Source organism: Carcharodon carcharias, chromosome 4, assembly GCF_017639515.1.
Source record: "Carcharodon carcharias isolate sCarCar2 chromosome 4, sCarCar2.pri, whole genome shotgun sequence".
In the NCBI taxonomy this organism is placed as follows: Eukaryota; Metazoa; Chordata; class Chondrichthyes; order Lamniformes; family Lamnidae; genus Carcharodon; species Carcharodon carcharias.
The window spans coordinates 68,853,031-68,870,406 of record NC_054470.1 but is presented as its reverse complement, the minus strand read 5'-3'; the positions used below and the strand labels follow the sequence as shown (position 1 = coordinate 68,870,406).

The 17,376-nt window shown below is 44.0% G+C and overlaps 1 protein-coding gene across 2 annotated transcripts in view; it reads right to left on the bottom strand.

Annotated features, from left to right (window-relative positions):
• tet2 (tet methylcytosine dioxygenase 2) overlaps positions 1-17,376 on the bottom strand; it is a 168,191-nt gene that overhangs the window by 46,054 nt on the left and 104,761 nt on the right. For both annotated transcript variants that reach the window (XM_041186250.1, XM_041186249.1), the window contains one exon: positions 6,213-6,303. In XM_041186250.1, the coding sequence (XP_041042184.1) occupies positions 6,213-6,303 (91 nt within the window). The remainder of the gene's footprint in view (positions 1-6,212; positions 6,304-17,376) is intronic.

The window sequence follows — 17,376 nt, the reverse complement described above, 5'->3', positions numbered from 1 at the left end:
AGGATTGTTTTCCTTGGAGAAAAGAAGGCTGAGAGGAGATTTGATAGAAGTCATCAAAATCCTGATCATGTGTACAGAGTAGATGGAGGAAACCGTTCCCACTCATGAAAGGATCAGGAACGAGAGGGCACGGATTTAAACTAATTGGTAAGAGAAGCAAAGCGACATGATGAAAAGCTTTTTCATGCAGCGAGTGGTTAAGTTCTGGAATGCTCTACCTAAGAGTGCAGTGGAGGCAGGTTCAATTGAAACATTCAAAAGGGAATTAGACTGTTATCTGAAAAGGAAGAATGTGCAGGGTTACTGGGAGAAGGCAGGAGAATGGCATGAAGTGAGTTGCTCAGAGAGCCTGTGCAGACATGATGGGCCGAATAGCCTCCTCTTGCGGTAACGTTTCTGTGATTCTGTGATTCAAGTACATCTGAGGATGCCAAGATAAGTGAGGGTGGAGATTGAGGAGGTACTGTCCAAAATCTTCCAATCCTCCTTAGACACAGTGTGGTGCCACAGGATTGGAGATTTGAAAATGATACACCCTTGTTCAAAAGAGCGTCAGGATAAACCGAGCTAATACAGGCTGGTCAGTTTAACTTTGGTGGTGGGAAGATTTTTAGAAACAATAATCCAGGACAAAGTTAATAGTTGCTTGGACAAGTGTGGATTAATTAAAGAAAGCTAGCACAAATTTCCTAAGGGCAGATCATGTTTAATAACCTGATTGAGTTTTTTGATGAGGTAACAGAGAAGATCCTATGATTGATGTAGTGTATATGAACTACCAAAGGTTTTTGATGAAGTGCCACAACAGGCTCTACAGCACAATTGAAGCTCATGGGATAAAACAGGAAGGAAGTGGCAGCATGGATATAAAGCTAGCTGAGTGACAGGAAACAGCGAGTCGTGGTGAACAGATTTTCGGACAAGAGGAAGGTACAAAGTGGGGTTCCCCGGGGTCGGTAATAGTCCCACTGCTTTTCTTGACCTTTGTGAATAACTTAGCCTTGGCTCTCCATGGCACAATTTCAAAATTTGCATTTGGTTCAAAACGTGGAAGTATTGTGAACTGTGAGGAGGATAGGATCGACTTCAAGAGGACATAGACAAGCTGGTGGAATGGACAGACAGGTGGAAGATGCACTGAGATAGAAAAGTGTGACGTGATACATTTTGGTGGGTGAAAAGCGGAAAGGCAATATAAACTAAAGGGTACAATTCTAAAAGGTGTGCAGGAACAGGATGTGTACAAATTACGAACAGGGTAGGTTGAGAAAGTGGTGAAAAAGGCATATAGGATCGTGAGCTTTATAAATGGAGACAGAAGGCCTGATTTTCCTGTCCCGATGTGGGACCGGAGTGCGTTAGACCGGCTTTCAATTGGTGGTCAGGGCCTGGATCTGGGATTCCTGCCTCCCTTTACGGCTGTGGAAATTTTCATTTTCATTGACATGGGAAAGAGAGCGAGTCAGGACCCCATGTGCTGCTGTCTCAACGTTGTGAAAATGGGCATTTCCAAAATTGCCTCAACTACTCCACAGCCAGGATCTTTAGGTCGGCGAGTGGGGTGGGGGGTGGCAGGGCGGGGCCCACTTGCCGACGTGTAAAATGACGCGGGATGACTTCGGGTGGAACTCCTGACATTGCCCCGCCCCATTTCAATTTTCAGGTCGGTGGGGGCGCAGCCGAATCAGCTGTGTGCGCACCGACCTGTCAATGACCTATTGAGGTCATTTAAAAAGTAATTGAGATAATTAATGGACCTGCCCGTCCAACCTTAAGGTTGGTGGGCAAGCCGGGAGTCCTGGCGGACTTCAGAAAAAGCGGGCGGGATGAGGTTTCATGAGGGCTTTTAAAATTTTAGTAAATGTATGCTTTAAAGTGATGGACATGTCCCAACTCATGTGACAATGCCGTATGAGGGGACATGTCAGGGAAATTTTACTTTTGCACCTTCACCATTTTTAATTTTGGCGCCGATCTCCCTGAGGCAGCACTTAGCCTCAGGGAGTTGAGTGTGCTCCTTCACGTGCATGCACGAAAGAGCGCACTCTCGGCTGAGGGATTATACCCCCGCTTGCACAGGGAACACATAGTGCTTCCTGGCCCGCCCATGTAAAATGGCGGCGCGCACCCGATTGGGGACGCCGATTGGAGGCATGCCCGCCCGCTCCTGCATTTCGCGCCCCCCCGATGGGGGGGAAAATCCTTCCCCATGTGACTGCAAGTTCGAAGTTCTGACCGTTCTCTGGGTAAATAAATTTCTGCTGAATATCTTACTGGATTTATTGATGATCATCTTATATTTACGCCCCCCCAGTTTTTGACTCTCCCACAAGTAGAAACATCTTTTCTACATTTAACCCGTATTGAATTTATATTTGAAACTGGCAGGATTGGAATTTCTGAAGTGCAGTCTATTTTGGTGTGTTGATAGACTGCTAGCTTGATGCCAATACAAACAAGACTTTTTTTTGGTGTTTTAAATAGACATTTTAGCACAGGAGAAGGCCATTCAACCTTCTGGTCTGAGGTAAATTTAATCCTTGTCTTAGGGCTCATTTTACATAGGCCAGGACTTTGCCCCCACTGGGCAGGCCCAGCAGGGGTAAGCGGGAGCGGTCAGGAAATTGCCTGTGTGGGGGGTGGTGGAGGGCAAGCAGGGAACTTGGTTCATGTGTGGGTGTGCACAGGAAAAGCTCCCTGAGGCACAGAGCTGCCTCAGGGAGCTGAAGAGTTTTTAAAATTAAAAATAAAGATTTTTAATATGTTAAAAAACATGTCCCCTCATGTGACTCTGTCACATGAGCAGGGTCATATTATCAATGAAATGTTTAAATTTTAATTTTTATCTGCATTTGCTGTTGGAAACCTCATCCCACCCATGAATGAGGTTTCCTAGAAAATGTAAAGGCCGCTTGGCCTTTTCGCCTGCCCGCCAACCGTAAGGTTGTATGGGCAGTGAAAAATTTAATTCAATTAAAACTTTAATGGCCTTAATAGACCTCTTAATTGTCGGCGGGCGCTCTGCCGACTCCCGCGTATGCCCACCAACTGAAATATCATTTGAGACGTCAAGTCATTCTCCCACCGTCGCCACACATCTCTTTACACTCATTTGGGTCGGGCATGTGCTCGCCCGACGAGGTAAAAATTCTGGCCGTAGTTTCATTTCGTGCTCTCTACCCTAACTAATCCCATTTCTTTTTCTATTTTTCTCTCTTCAAGAGCATTATCTGGAACATTTGTTAAGTGCTGTAATTGAGCAAGTCTCAGTTCCAACTTGTGCCCAAGCAAAGTCCAGTAACTCTGTCTGACAAAGTTTCTCCTGAACTCACCCTTTCTGTACTTGCCTGAAACTCAAGGCAGTCATGTGAAAGGAGTATCATTAAAAAGAGTAACACAGACGTCCATGTTGCCTGCTGCCAAGTAGGGTAATTTGCTTACATCAGAAATTTTTGCTTCTAGCCAGAAATTGGTGATGACAATAATCCTTTGACACATCCAGCTTTCCACTTCTCCATTCAAAGGCAAAACGTGAAAGAACTACCAATCGTCAGCCAAGCTCACACTGATCTGCACTCTTGTGTTTCATTATTATTCTGTTAGCTCATCCAACTCACAGTAACAGTTCCCATGCCCTTTCCATTCATGGCTGGCACATGTAAAGTTAGTCAATCCCTTTTAATGAAACCCTTAACTCTTTCCAAGTTAGCTCCTCTCCCAGAATGTAAATACTTCGAGCCAAGTAAAAACAAAATGTGACAGCAGCACAGATTTTACTAGAAAAAAATAAAGATTGGCCAGAAAGGTTTGTGACACTGCAGGGATGAAATCTGAATTTGCAAATTGATTCCCAGTTCCATGCTGCACATTCAACCAGTGACTGGTCACCTCTGCCACATATCACACTTACCAGAAAAACTCTGGCAGTAACAAGCATTTTGATTTAATGCTGAAGGAAAATTTAGCAAGGGCTTCTTTCCTGAAGATGTGTAAACTGAAGTTATATTAAAGTGACACATAGACCCAGATATTTACTGGGTTGGGTCTTGTGAGCAGTGGGAGCAACTTTGACTCCCCCAGCATGTGTTCTTCTTATCAAGAAGTTTCCCCACCCTGACTGATGGGTTTGGCTCCTTGTGGTGCAGGGAATGTTCTAAGAGAGATCAGAACCCAGGAGGAGCCAGGGAACCTGCAGCTAGGTTAGAGGGAGTATCCTTGGGCCGGTGGGGGTAGGGGAACTGCTTGTCAATCCAGGAGGGAGGTCAAACGGACGGGGAGAGTCTGACTTTGATGGGGTGGGGATGGTCACCCCTCTGGGGTGTGTCTAAAACCTGATCCCTGATATCTGATACCAGGGATGTCTGATTATTGTAAAAGGTGGGGGGGGGGGTGGCGCTGGTGGGTGGAGTTTGGGGATGGGATCTAATCTGAGTGAACAGGTCCAATATGCAGGTGGTGGTTCCAAGGTCCAAGCAGGGTAGGCTTGGTGAACTAGGATGAAACAACTCCTACTCTTCTTACCCTAGAAAGAGTGATTTAAAGACACCATTTCCATGAAGCCCTCCTCACTCCTTTGAGCTGTCAGGCTTCCCTCTGGATCATTGACAAATCCTGAATCAACTCTGCCCATTGCTGACTTAATTCTCACTGGAACCTTCCATAGTTTCAGGGAGCTGCCCAGGACACCATCAAATGGACCCCACAGGTTTAGCTGGCACAGATTGAGCACAGGCCATCTCATTGCTGAATTGGTTTCGCTTTGTGTTGTACCGAAAATGGATGCTACACACAACAATTTTAACCAAAAGTTTTTAGATGGTGGTATTCAGGACTTTGTCTTCACAGGTCACATAATATGGAACCTTTGGACTCTGCAAGAATATTAATTTGCTGTTCCATTAATTTGCAGTCGTTTATACTAATAGCTGTTAGTGATCCAATATCAGGCTCATTCACTAGTGAGGCAATAACTTGAAAACCAGCTGATCCTGAAACCTCCAGACCCACAGATTTCATACAGCCCAAGAGTAAGGAAGATAAGCCAGAACAGAACTGAAGGACCTTCAAAGCTGAAAATGTACTCCATGAGCCTGAATTAAAATGTTGTCAATTAACAAAATCATATTCTACATTACTTCATTTCATTTGTTCATTCAAGGGATGTGAACCTGGCTGGAAAGGCCAGCATTTATTGCCCATCCCCAATTGCCTTTGAGAAGTTGGTGGTGAGCTGCCTTCTTGAACCGCTGCAGTCCATGTGGTGTAGTTACACTCACAGTGCTGTTAGGGAGGGAGTTTCAGGATTTTGACCCAGCGACAGTGAAGGAACAGTGATACATTTCCAAGTCAGGATGGTGAGTGGCTTGGAGGGGAACTTGCAGATGGAGGTGTTCCCATGTGTCTGCTGCCCTTGTCCTTCTAGATGGCGGAGGTCACAGGCTTGAAAGTTTTGGATGAAAGAACTTTATCGAGTTGCTGCAAAGCATCTTGTAGATGGCACACACCGCTGTCACTGTGTGTTGATGATGGACGGAGTGAACATTAAAATGGTGGATGTGATGTCAGTCAAGTAGGCTGCTTTGTCCTGGATAGTGTCGAGATTCTTGACTGAGTTTGGCAATTAGAGAGCATTCCATCTCACTCCTGACTTGTGGCCTGTTAGATTGTGGACAGAATTTGGGAAGTCAGGAGGTGAGTAGCCACAGTATTTATATGGCTGGTCTTGTTAAGTTTCCGGTCAATGGTGACCACACCCCCACCACCCACACTCCCACACACCGACTCCGTATGGTGATACTGAGGGGATTCTCTGATGGCAATGCCATTGAATATCAAGGGGAGATGGATAGATTCCCTTTTTAGAAATGGTCATTGCCTGACACTTGTGTGGCACAAGTGTTACTTGCCACTCATCAGTCCAGGCATGAACGTTATCTAAGTCTTGCTGCATGTGGGCACAGACTGCTTCAGTACCTGAGGAATTGCAAATGGTGCTGAAAATTGCACAATTACCAGCGAACATCCCAACTTCTGACCTTAAGATGGAGCTAAGTATGGAGCTATGATGAAGCAGCTGAAGATGGTTGGGCCTAGGACACTACCCTGAGGAACTCCTGCCGTAATGGGACTAAGACGATTGATCTCCAACAACCACAACCATAGTAGACAACAAAAATTTTAGTATTGTATGTTCGCTTAATTTAAGACTATACCTGTTTTCCATTAGCTCTCGAATTTCTGCTACATTCCGGCCTGCTCCAAGGTGTGTGTAGTAAGGACCTTCATCTTTTTCACTGATTTGTTCTATTAATTTAAGTGAAAAAGGTAAGATTATGCCATTCTTATCATTATTCTAACAAGACAGTATCTACTGGTTGGATTTATCAGCAAAATATAAATGACATATCATTAATAACAATAATCAACAATAAAGAAGTTATAATTAGTAATCCTACCCAACTGACAATAGAGGGACAAATAAAGAGGGACTTCAGTGTCATAGACCTTGGCCTAGGTTCTAGGTTCACCCAGTTGGCTGAGGCAGAATCTTTTGAGTTCAAGCCCCATTCCAGGTACTTGAATGCACAATCTAGGCTATCACTTCAGTCCAGTATTGAGGAGATGATATGTTAAATTGAGGCTTGATGAAAGGTCATCGACCTGAAATGTTTGCCAGAATTTTACTCAGAAGCAGTGGCTGAAAAGTCAGGGGCAAGCCCACCTCCGCAGCTTTTTAATGTCTGTCAGGCCAATAATTTTAGCCCGCATCAGGGAGGACATCCGCCTCTGAGAGCTGCTAGCCAATCAAATGGACAGATCCGTAATCCCAGCAGCGCCACTAGGAATAGTGACCACTACTGGGGCAACAGGCAGTTCTCGAGGAAGAGCCACCATGGACCCAGACTTTTAACTAAGTCTAGGATTTGACCGGGTCCAGACTAGCAGGCTTTGGCAAGGGGGTTGGGCAGACATGGCCATCAGGGTAGGGGACAAAATACAGGATGAGGGGGAAACAACCTATGGGAAAGTCTCTGTTAGGCACTGGCCACAGGGTGCCCAAACAGAAGGCACCATGCTCGCCCCCCCCAGCCCCCCACCAGATTTTCACTGGCAGCCTCGAGACCTACCGTTGTCACCTAGCACCGCCGGTAAAACTCCAGCAGCAGGAGGAGGAGACCCTTCAGCGGCCATTAATTGGCCACTTAAGGGTCTCAACTGACCTAAGGGCAAGTGGGCTGCACAATGCCTCCCTCACCACTGGTAAGGAGTGGCAGCAGAGTGGCAATGACAATGGCGTGACCATCATGCACCCAGTTTTACATTCACCACCCCCCCCCCCCACCGCCAGCTCACCTGCCAACCCACTCCTGGGGCTGGTGGGGGTAAATGTAAGATTCCATATGGTAACTCTGTTTCTCTCTCCACATTTGCTACCAGACATGCTGAATATTTCCATCATATTTCTAGACGCTAAAGGCATCAAGGGGTATGGGGAGAGAGCAGAGTATGGCGTTGAGATAGAGGATCAACCATGATCATATTGACTGGCGGAGCAGGCTTGAAGGGCCGAATCACTTACTTCTGCTTTTATTTCCTACGGGCAGAATTTTAGGCCTTTGGGATTTTACGATCCCATCAATGTCAATGCAGGTTCAAATAGCTCGCCACAATTTACAGCCCCACCCCCTCCGCGATGGGGTCATAAAATTCAGCTGCATGTTTCTGTTTTTGTTTCTGATTCCCCGCGTCTGCAGTATTTTGCCTTTGCAGTAGTGTTAAACTGAGACCCCAGGTTTATTCTCAGGTATGCACAAAAAGCTTGGCATCATGGTAAGAAGTGCAGCGAAGTTCTCACCATGTCCCTACAAACAGATTATTTAGTCACTAATCTCACTGCTGTGGGATCTTGCTATGTGCAAATTGTCTGCTGTGTTCCCCTACAGTGACTACATGTCAAATGTAATTCATTGGCTGTGAAGTGCTTTGGGATGTCCTGAGATGGTGATAGGCAGTGCAGAAATATAAGCCACTTCTATATAATTAGAGTAAATTAAAAAATACAGGATACATAACTGAAATATGACTTTTATATGATTAAAGCAGCAATTTAAATAGAACTACTTTTTAACCCATCATACATTTGTTGAGTTCTCAGCCCTGCCCTCATTTAAAGGGATGTTGTATATACATTGACACACAAGTCAAATTTACTCCGCAGTTTTTCAAATACGGCAAATAAAAGGGATTTAAAGATCATACAAGCCATTAAAACTTTTTCTCGTGTTGTAATGTTTGGACAAAAGCCACAATCCCAAAACCCTGTTTCATTGAAACTGTTGCCAAAATTCAATCCCGGCAATAAGTCAGTTGAACGATACTCTCCTGCATACATTTGAGGCTCTGACGTGACTTTGGTAATAGGAAATACCAGCAATTTACTCCCGTGCCTCAGTCATTTGCTGATTGGAAACACTACCCAACTTTAATTAAGGGGTTCGACCGCAACATTAGTCACGGCATGGGAGAGTGTGAAATAAATTGATCAAGGCTGTAAGTTGTGTGTGCTTCGACACTCATCTATATTTCCCATTGGAATATCCTCAGCAATGACCATGCCAAGCCATGCCACCGTGTTCTCGTTTTTTTCCTTGTGCCCCGTGTCATACTGTCTCTCATCCAACCATCCCAGCCCTTTAGATGAAACGTTGGATAAAAGTTCAGATGGAAGTCAAAGGGGAAAATTTAGACATAAAATCATACAGCATAAAAGGAGGCCATTCGGCCGATCATGCCATTGTTGGATCTTTGAAAGTGCTATCCAATCAATCTCACTCCACCTGCAAGCTTTTCATTTTCAAGTGTTTCTCCAGTTCCTTCTTGTTATTGAATCAGCTTTTACTGCCATGTCAGGCAGTGCATTCCAGGTCATAATGACTCACTACATAAAATAAAAACTCTCCTCATTCCCTTCACTCCTTCTTTTGCCAATTCTCTTAAATCTATCTCCTCAGTTTACTAATCCTCCTGCCTGTGAAAACAGTTTTATTCTGTCTACTCTGTCAAAACCTTTCATAATTTTGAACACCTTTTGTTAAATCTACCCTTAAAGTTTTCTCTTCTGAGGAGAACAATTGCAATTTCTCTAATCTCTCTTTTTAAGGCTAATATTCTGCCTTGAGTTCAGTAAGTAATATTCCAGGCTGACACTCTAGTGCAGTACTGAGGGGATGATGTACTGTTCGAGGTGCCATTATTCAGTTGAGACATTAAACCAAAGCTCCAGTCCTCCCTCAAGTGAGAAGAAAAAATCCCATTGCAGTATTTGAAAAAGAGCACAGCAGTAGTCCTGGTATGCTGGTCAATATTTATCCCTCAACGAACATCACTAAAACAGAATATTGAGTTATTATGTCATTGCTGTTTATTTGCTGCATTTCCTACATTTCAACAGTGGCTATACTTCACATGTACTTCATTGGCTATACAGTGCTTTGACTGCGAGAGGCACTATCTAAATGCAAACCTCTTCCTTTTTTTGTTCACTTAGTTTTTGGAACTCCAGGTAGAATGACAAGAAGGAAAAAAACACAGCGGTTCTGTTGAGATTTGATATTCCATCTGGTGTTGTTGGAAAGTCTAGTTAGCTGTCGGCGCTCCCAGCGTGAGGCTTCATTCAAAGGGAGTGGGCTTGGAGGATGAATCCTATAAGATCATAGCGCCCTATGTCTGACTCGTGTTCTGGTTTACTGAGGCTCTGTAGCTGTACTTTCCCTTTGATTCCTTCTCCCCCGATTTTAACTGAAAATGTCTGGGGCCCACGGAAGTAGGGAATGCCCTGTGGTATCTCCTCCATTTTAACTCCTGGACCTGAGTTGACTTGTTCAGATCTATTCCTCACAAAAAATTATAGTTCCCAGGTATGATGCTCTAATGGGTCTGTCATTCCCAACTATCTAATGGCTCTGTCACTCCCAGGTCTGATTCTCTAATAGGTCTGTCATTCCCAACTATCTAATGGGTCTGTCACTCCCAGGTCTGATTCTCTAATGGATCTGTCATTCCCAGATCTGATTCTGCAATGGGTCTCTCATTCCCAGGTCTGATTCTCTAATGGGTCTGTCATTCCCAGGTCTGATTCTCTAATGGGTCTCTCATTCCCAGGTCTGATTCTCTAATGGGTCTCTCACTCCCAGGTCTGATTCTCTAAGGGGTCTGTCATTTCCAGGTCTGATTCTCTAATGGGTCTGTCATTCCCAGGTTTGATTCTCTAATGGGTCTGTCACTCCCAGGTCTGATTCTCTAATGGGTCTGTCACTCCCAGGTCTGCTTCTCTAATGGGTCTGTCACTCCCAGGTCTGATTATCTAATGGGTCTATCGTTCCCAGGTCTGATTCTCTAATGGGTCTGTCATTCCCAGGTCTGATTCTCTAATGGGTCTGTCATTCCCAGGTCTGATTCTCTAATGGGTCTGTCATTCCCAGGTCTGATTCTCTAATGGGTCTGTCATTCCCAGGTCTGATTCTCTAATGGGTCTGTCATTCCCAGGTCTGATTCTCTAATGGGTCTGTCATTCCCAGGTCTGATTTTCTAATGGGTCTGTCATTCCCAGGTCTGATTCTCTAATGGGTCTGTCATTCCCAGGTCTGATTCTCTAATGGGTCTGTCATTCCCAGGTCTGATTCTCTAATGGGTCTGTCGTTCCCAGATCTGATTCTCTAATGGGTCTGTCGTTCCCAGGTCTGATTCTCTAATGGGTCTGTCGTTCCCAGGTCTGATTCTCTAATGCATCTGTCGTTCCCAGGTCTGATTCTCTAATGCATCTGTCGTTCCCAGGTCTGATTCTCTAATGCATCTGTCGTTCCCAGGTCTGATTCTCTAATGGGTCTGTCATTCCCAGGTCTGACTCTCCAATGCGTCTGTCGTTCCCAGGTCTGATTCTCTAATGGGTCTGTCATTCCCAGGTCTGATTCTCTAATGGGTCTGTCATTCCCAGCTATGATTATCTAATCAAACTATTTTTTCTCCCTAAACTAGGGCATTGGTTTAAAATAAGAGCCAGAAAATTGAACATTTCAGTTGGAGTAAGTAAACAGTAAGTGAATTAATAATAGGAGTATTAGAACAGAGCAGCTTCACTTGAGTGCAGATTTCAGCAGAGTGCAAGGGAATTTAGTGAGGTGGCAGTAAGAGGTATTGTTTGATATATAAAAAGTAAATACAAACATATAGGGTTAAATTAGGATTGTGCATTAAGTTACAGTAAAGACTAAAGCATGTTACTACATTTAATAAAATAAACAAGGTTATTCCCTAGAATAAAAACTATAAATAGAGAATTGAATGATATTTCAAAAGTTGAAAACCAAATTGGTTAAATAAGATATAACAGAGGTGGCAGGGCAGGTGATGTGTTGCAGCTTGAGCATGTGAACACCAGTGTGATCCACCAAAACCACATCTGCAGTAGATTTCAGCAGCTTGAGGAACTTAAACTCAGAGTTGATGAGCTGGAGTCTGAGCTTTGGACACTGCAGTGCATCAGGGCTGGAAAAGATTACATGGACACTTGGTTCCAGTGGATAGTCACATCCTTCAGGTTGAATTCTTCAGAATTGGTCCGTAGAAGTATATGACTATGAGTGAGGTAGGTATGGAGATCCAGAAGGTAGCACTGGAGGAGCCTCAGCCCGTGCACTTGTCCAACAGGTATGAGGTTCTTGCAGCCTGAGTGGATGAGAGCAAGGACTGCGGAGAGGTTGAGCAAAGTGATCATTGCACTGTTGTATTGGAGGTCATTCAAGTTGGGGAATGAAAAAGTACGTAGCCAAGAGTGTGAGTCCTGAAGGTTATGTCGTCTGTCCAATGCCAGGGTTAAGGACATCTCAGGACTGGAAAGGAACATTTAGTGAGATGGGAGTTCCTACGTGGAGTTGTCTATGCAGGAACCAACAACATAGGTAGCACCAACAAAGAGGTTCTGCTGAGGGAGTAAAGTGGAATCACAAAGGTAATAATCTCTGGATTATTTGCCATGAGCAAACTGATGTAGGGTCAATAAGATTTGAGAGTTGAATGCATGGCTCAAAGATTGGTGTGGGAGGATTGGGTTTCAATCAATGGGGCATTGGCATCAATATTGGTGAAAGAGGGATCTGTAATATTGGGATGGCCTTCACTTGAACCATGCTGAAGCCAGTGTCCTGGCAAATCATATAACAAGGCTTATAGACAGGGCTTTAAACTAAATAGTTGGGGAGAGGGTACAACTGAGAGTCAAAGAGAGAGGACAAGTTAATAGTGTAAGGTAGCGATATGGTTATGATGGCCAAAGTGTGATAGGAAGGAACAGTGTTTACAAACATGAATGTACCAGTAAATAGGGTGAATGGAGGAAAAATGGTAAAAAGACAAAATTAAAGGCTCTTTATCTGAATGTATGCAACATTCATATCAAGATAGATGAATTGATGGCACAAATAGAAGTAAATGGGTATGATCTGATAGCCATTCCAGAGACATGGTTGCAAGGTGACCAAGGCTGGGAACTGAATATTCAGGGGTACTTGACATTTTAGAAGGATGGGCAGAAAGGATGAAGAGATGGGGTAGCTTAGTAAAAGATGAGATCTGTACAGTAGTGAGTGATCTTGGCTCAGATGATAAAGATGTAGAATCAGTTTGTGTAGAGATGAGTAGTAGCAAGGGAAAGATGTCATTGGTGGGAGTAGTCTGTAGGCCCCCTGACAGTAGCTATTCTGTAGGACAGAGTATAAATCAAGAAACAATGGGGGCTTGTAAGAAAGGTACTACAATAACTATGGACAATATTACTGTTTATGTAGGTTGGACAAATCAAATTCACAAAGGTAGCTGTGAGGAGAAGTGCATAAAGGGTACTTGGGACAGTTTCTTAGAACAACATTGTGGAACTAAAAGGAGACCAGGTCATTTTAGGTATGGTATGAGAAGGATGAACCATCTGTGGTTAACTAAGGAAGTTAAAGATTGTTTCAAATTGAAAGAAAATGCACACAATGCTGTGAAGATTAGTGATAAACTAGAAGATGAAGAAAAATTTAGAAACCAGCAAAGAATGACTAAGAGTGAGGAAAAAGATTTTGTGAGTAAACCAACAAGAAATATAAATACAGACAGTAAGAGCTTCTACAGTTATATGAAAAGGAAGAGAGTAGCTAAAGTGAACATTGATCCTGTAAGCATTAGTCTGGAGAATTAATAATAGGGAACAAGGAAATGGCAGAGACTTTAAAACAAATATCTTGTTTCTGTTTTCTTGGTAGAATACACTAAAAGTATTGCAATATTAATAGGAAATCAAGGGCAAAAGTGAGGGAGGATCTTAAAATGATCATCATCACGAGAGAAAAATGACTAGGCAAACTAATTGGACTCAGGCTGACAGGTCCCCTAGGGACTTAAAAGAAAAGGCTGTAGAGATAGTGGATACATTGCAATCTTCCAAAATTCCCTAGATTCTGAAAGGTCACAGGAGACTGGCAAACCACAAATTTAAAATCCCTATTCAAGAAGAGAGGAAGACAGAAAGCAGGAAACACTATGCCAGTTGGCCTAAAATCTGTCAATGGGAAAATGCTGGAATCTATTACTAATAAAATCAATGCAAAGTCAACTGGGCTTTATAAAAGGGAAATGGTAGTGGACAGATTTACTGGAGTTCCTTGAGCTGGGTGGATAAAGAGAATGTAGTAGATATGTATTTCGATTTCTAAATGGCATTCGATAAGGTTTCGCCAGGTCCACTCAGCTCCTGACCTCATTAAAGCCTTGGTTCAAACATGGACAAAAGAGCTGAACTCCTGAGGTGAGCTGAGAGTGACTGTCCTTGACATCAAGGCCGCATTTGACCGAGTGTGGCACCAAGGAGCCCTAGCAAAACTGGAGTCAATGGGAATCAGGGTGAAAACACTCCGCTGGTTGGAGTAATACCTTCAATGGGAATTGGGGAAAACACTCCGCTGGTTGGAGTCATACCTAGCACAAAGGAAGATGGTTGTGATTGTTGGAGGTCAGTTATCTCAGCTCCAGGGCATCACTGCAGGAGTTCCACGTGGTAGTGTCCTCGGCCCAACCATCTTCAATTGCTTCATCAATGACCCTCCTTCCATCATAAGGTTGGAAGTGTGGATGTTTGATGAGGATTGCACGATGTGCAGCATCATTCGTGACTCCTCAGATACAGAAGCAGTCCATGTCCAAATGCAGCAAGACCTGGACAATATTCAGGCTTGGGCTGACAAGTGACAAGTAACATTCACGACTCACAAGTGCCAGGCAATGACCATCTCCAACAAGAGAGAATGTAACCGTCACTCCTTGACATTCAATGGCATTACCATCACTGAATCACCCACTATCAACATCCTGGGGGCTACCATTGACCAGAAACTGAACTGGACTAACCATATAAATACTGTGGCTATAAGAGCAAGTCAGAGGCCAGGAATCCTGCGATGAGTAACTCACCTCCTGACTCACCAAAGCCTGTCCACCATCTACAAGGCACAGTCAGGAGTGTGATGGAATACTCCCCACTTGCCTGGATGAGTGCAGCTCCCACAACACTCAAGAAGCTTTACACCGTCCAGGAAAAGCAGCCCGTTTGATTGGCACCACATCCACAAACATTCACCCCCTCCACCACCGGCACACAGTAGCAGTAGTGTGTACCATTTACAAGATGCACTGCAGGAATTCACCAAGGCTCCTTAGACAGCACCTTCTAATCCTACGACCACTACCATCAGGAAGGACAAAGGCAACAAGCAGATGGGAACAGCATCACCTGGAAGTTCTCCTCCAAGCCACTCACCATCCTGACTTGGAAACATATCACCGTTCTTTCACCATCACTGGGTCAAAATCCTGGTACTCCCATCATAACAGCACTGTGGGTGCACCTACATCACATGGACTGCAGCGGTTCAAGAAGGCAGCTCACCACCACCTTCTCAAGGGCAATTAGGGATGGGCAATAAATGCTGGCCCAGCCAGCGAAGCCCACGTCCCTTGAATGAATAAAAAAAAGGTGCTACATAAAAAGTTACTTACACAAGTTAAGAGCCTATGGTGTTGCGAATGTATTAATGTGGATAGAAGATTGGTTAACTAACAGAAAATAGAAGATCAGTATAAACGGGTCATTTTCAGGTTGGCAAATTGTAACTAGTGGGCTACACAGGCATCAGAACTGGGGCCTCAAATATTTACAATCTATATTAATGACTTAGATGAAGAAATTGGGTGTATTATAGCCAAATCTGCTGATGATACAAAGAATTAGTGGGAAAGCAAGTTGTACTGGGTACACAAAGAGTTTGCAAAGTGATATAGATAGATTAAGCGAAAAATTCAGCAGATGGAGTATAACAAGGGAAATATGAGACTGCCCACTTTGGGAGGAGCAATAGAAACACATAATATTATTTAAATGGAGAGAGACTGTAGAATGCTGTGATATAGGGGGACCTGGGTTTCCTCACACAAGACTTACATAAAGCTAGCATGAAGGTAAAGCAAGTAATTAGGAAGGCAAATGGAATGTTAGCTTTTATTTTTCAGGACTTGCAATATTAAAGGGAGGTGGGGTATAAAAGGCGGGGTGGAATATAAAAGGAGGTGGAGCGTAAAAGGGAAGTTTTTGCTACAACATTGGTGAGATCGCATCTGGTGTACTGTATACAGTTTTGGTCACTTTAAGGAGGTATAGACCTACACTGGAGGCAGTTCAGAGAAGGTTCATTAGGTCAATTCCTGGGATATAGGGGTTGTATTATGAGGAAAGGTTGAGCAGGTTGGGCCCATACTTATTGGAGTATTAGATCCTGAGACGGTTTGATAGGGTATATAATAGGGTATATGAGGGTTTAACCCTCGTGGGGGAATCTAGAACTAGGGGACATAATTTCAAAATAAGGGGACTTGCATTTAAGACATAAATGAGGTGGAATTTCTTCTCTCAGAGGGCCGTTAACATTTGGAATTCTCTACCCCAGCTAGCAGTGGAGGCTGGGTCATTGAATATATTCAAGGCTGAGATCGGTGAGTTATGGGGAGCAGGTAGGAAAGTGGAGATGCAGCCACAGTCAGATCAGCCATAATCTTATTGAGTGGATGACGGCTCAAGCAGCCAAATGGGCTACTTTGCTCTGATTTCATTTGTTCAGCAAGTCCAGTGCTCCCATTCCTCAATGTGTTCCAGGAATCACTGTTGAACTGTGTTCCACCATCTTCAAACTTTCTTTCCTCATTCTTGGACCATCCACAGCAACTTCCTCCAGTAGTTTGTTTGCCCTTTAGCTCCCTGTGGTCATCATTGGTACCTACTCCCCGTACTTCACCATTGCAGGCTAGCCTTCTCTCAGCCTTTGCTCCGAGGTCTGACACTGGTGATTAATTTCTCTGGGAATTATTGAGTACTATGTAATGTAACATCGCAGTAGCATCATATGGCCACCAGAGGGAGCTCCAGAAGGCCCAGCGCTCCCTATGGCGTTCCAGCTATGTAATATTAGCATACAGTCGTTGCTTAGGCTTGTGGGAGTGTGGTCATAAAATCATCTCCCAACAGTGGATCAGGTCAATTGGGAGGAAATTAGTTATTCAATCCTGGCATCCTTTCCCAGGTATTCTTTGTAACTTTTGGTCAGCAATTAAGGTTTGGATTTTAACAGCCTGTTCTGCATAGTTCTTTTTACTCTCACTTGTGTAACCTTCCTTAACTCTCAAGTTTAGGTCCTGTTTGGAGTTGTGGAATCAGGGGCGGGGCATCATTAAGTTTTTGATTTCCCATCATTCACAAAAGGTCTTATAACCAGCATCATTCCCAGTCCTCACCTCAGTATTACAATCCATCACTCCCAGTCCTCACCTCCACCCAAAATTACAATCCATCACTCCTGATCCTCACCTCCACTCAGTATTACAATCCATCACTCCTGATCCTCACCTCCACTCAGTATTACAATCCATCATTCCTGATCCTCACCTCCACTCAGTATTACAATCCATCACACCTGATCCTCACCTCCACTCAGTATTACAATCCATCACTCCTGATCCTCACCTCCACTCAGTATTACAATCCATCACTCCCAGTCCTCACCTCCACCCAAAATTACAATCCATCACACCTGATCCTCACCTCCACTCAGTATTACAATCCATCACACCTGATCCTCACCTCCACTCAATATTACAATCCATCACTCCCGGTCCTCACCTCAGTATTACAATCCATCACTCCCAGTCCTCACCTCAGTATTACAATCCATCACTCTCAGTCCTCACCTCAGTATTACAATCCATCACACCTGATCCTCACCCACGGTAAGCTTT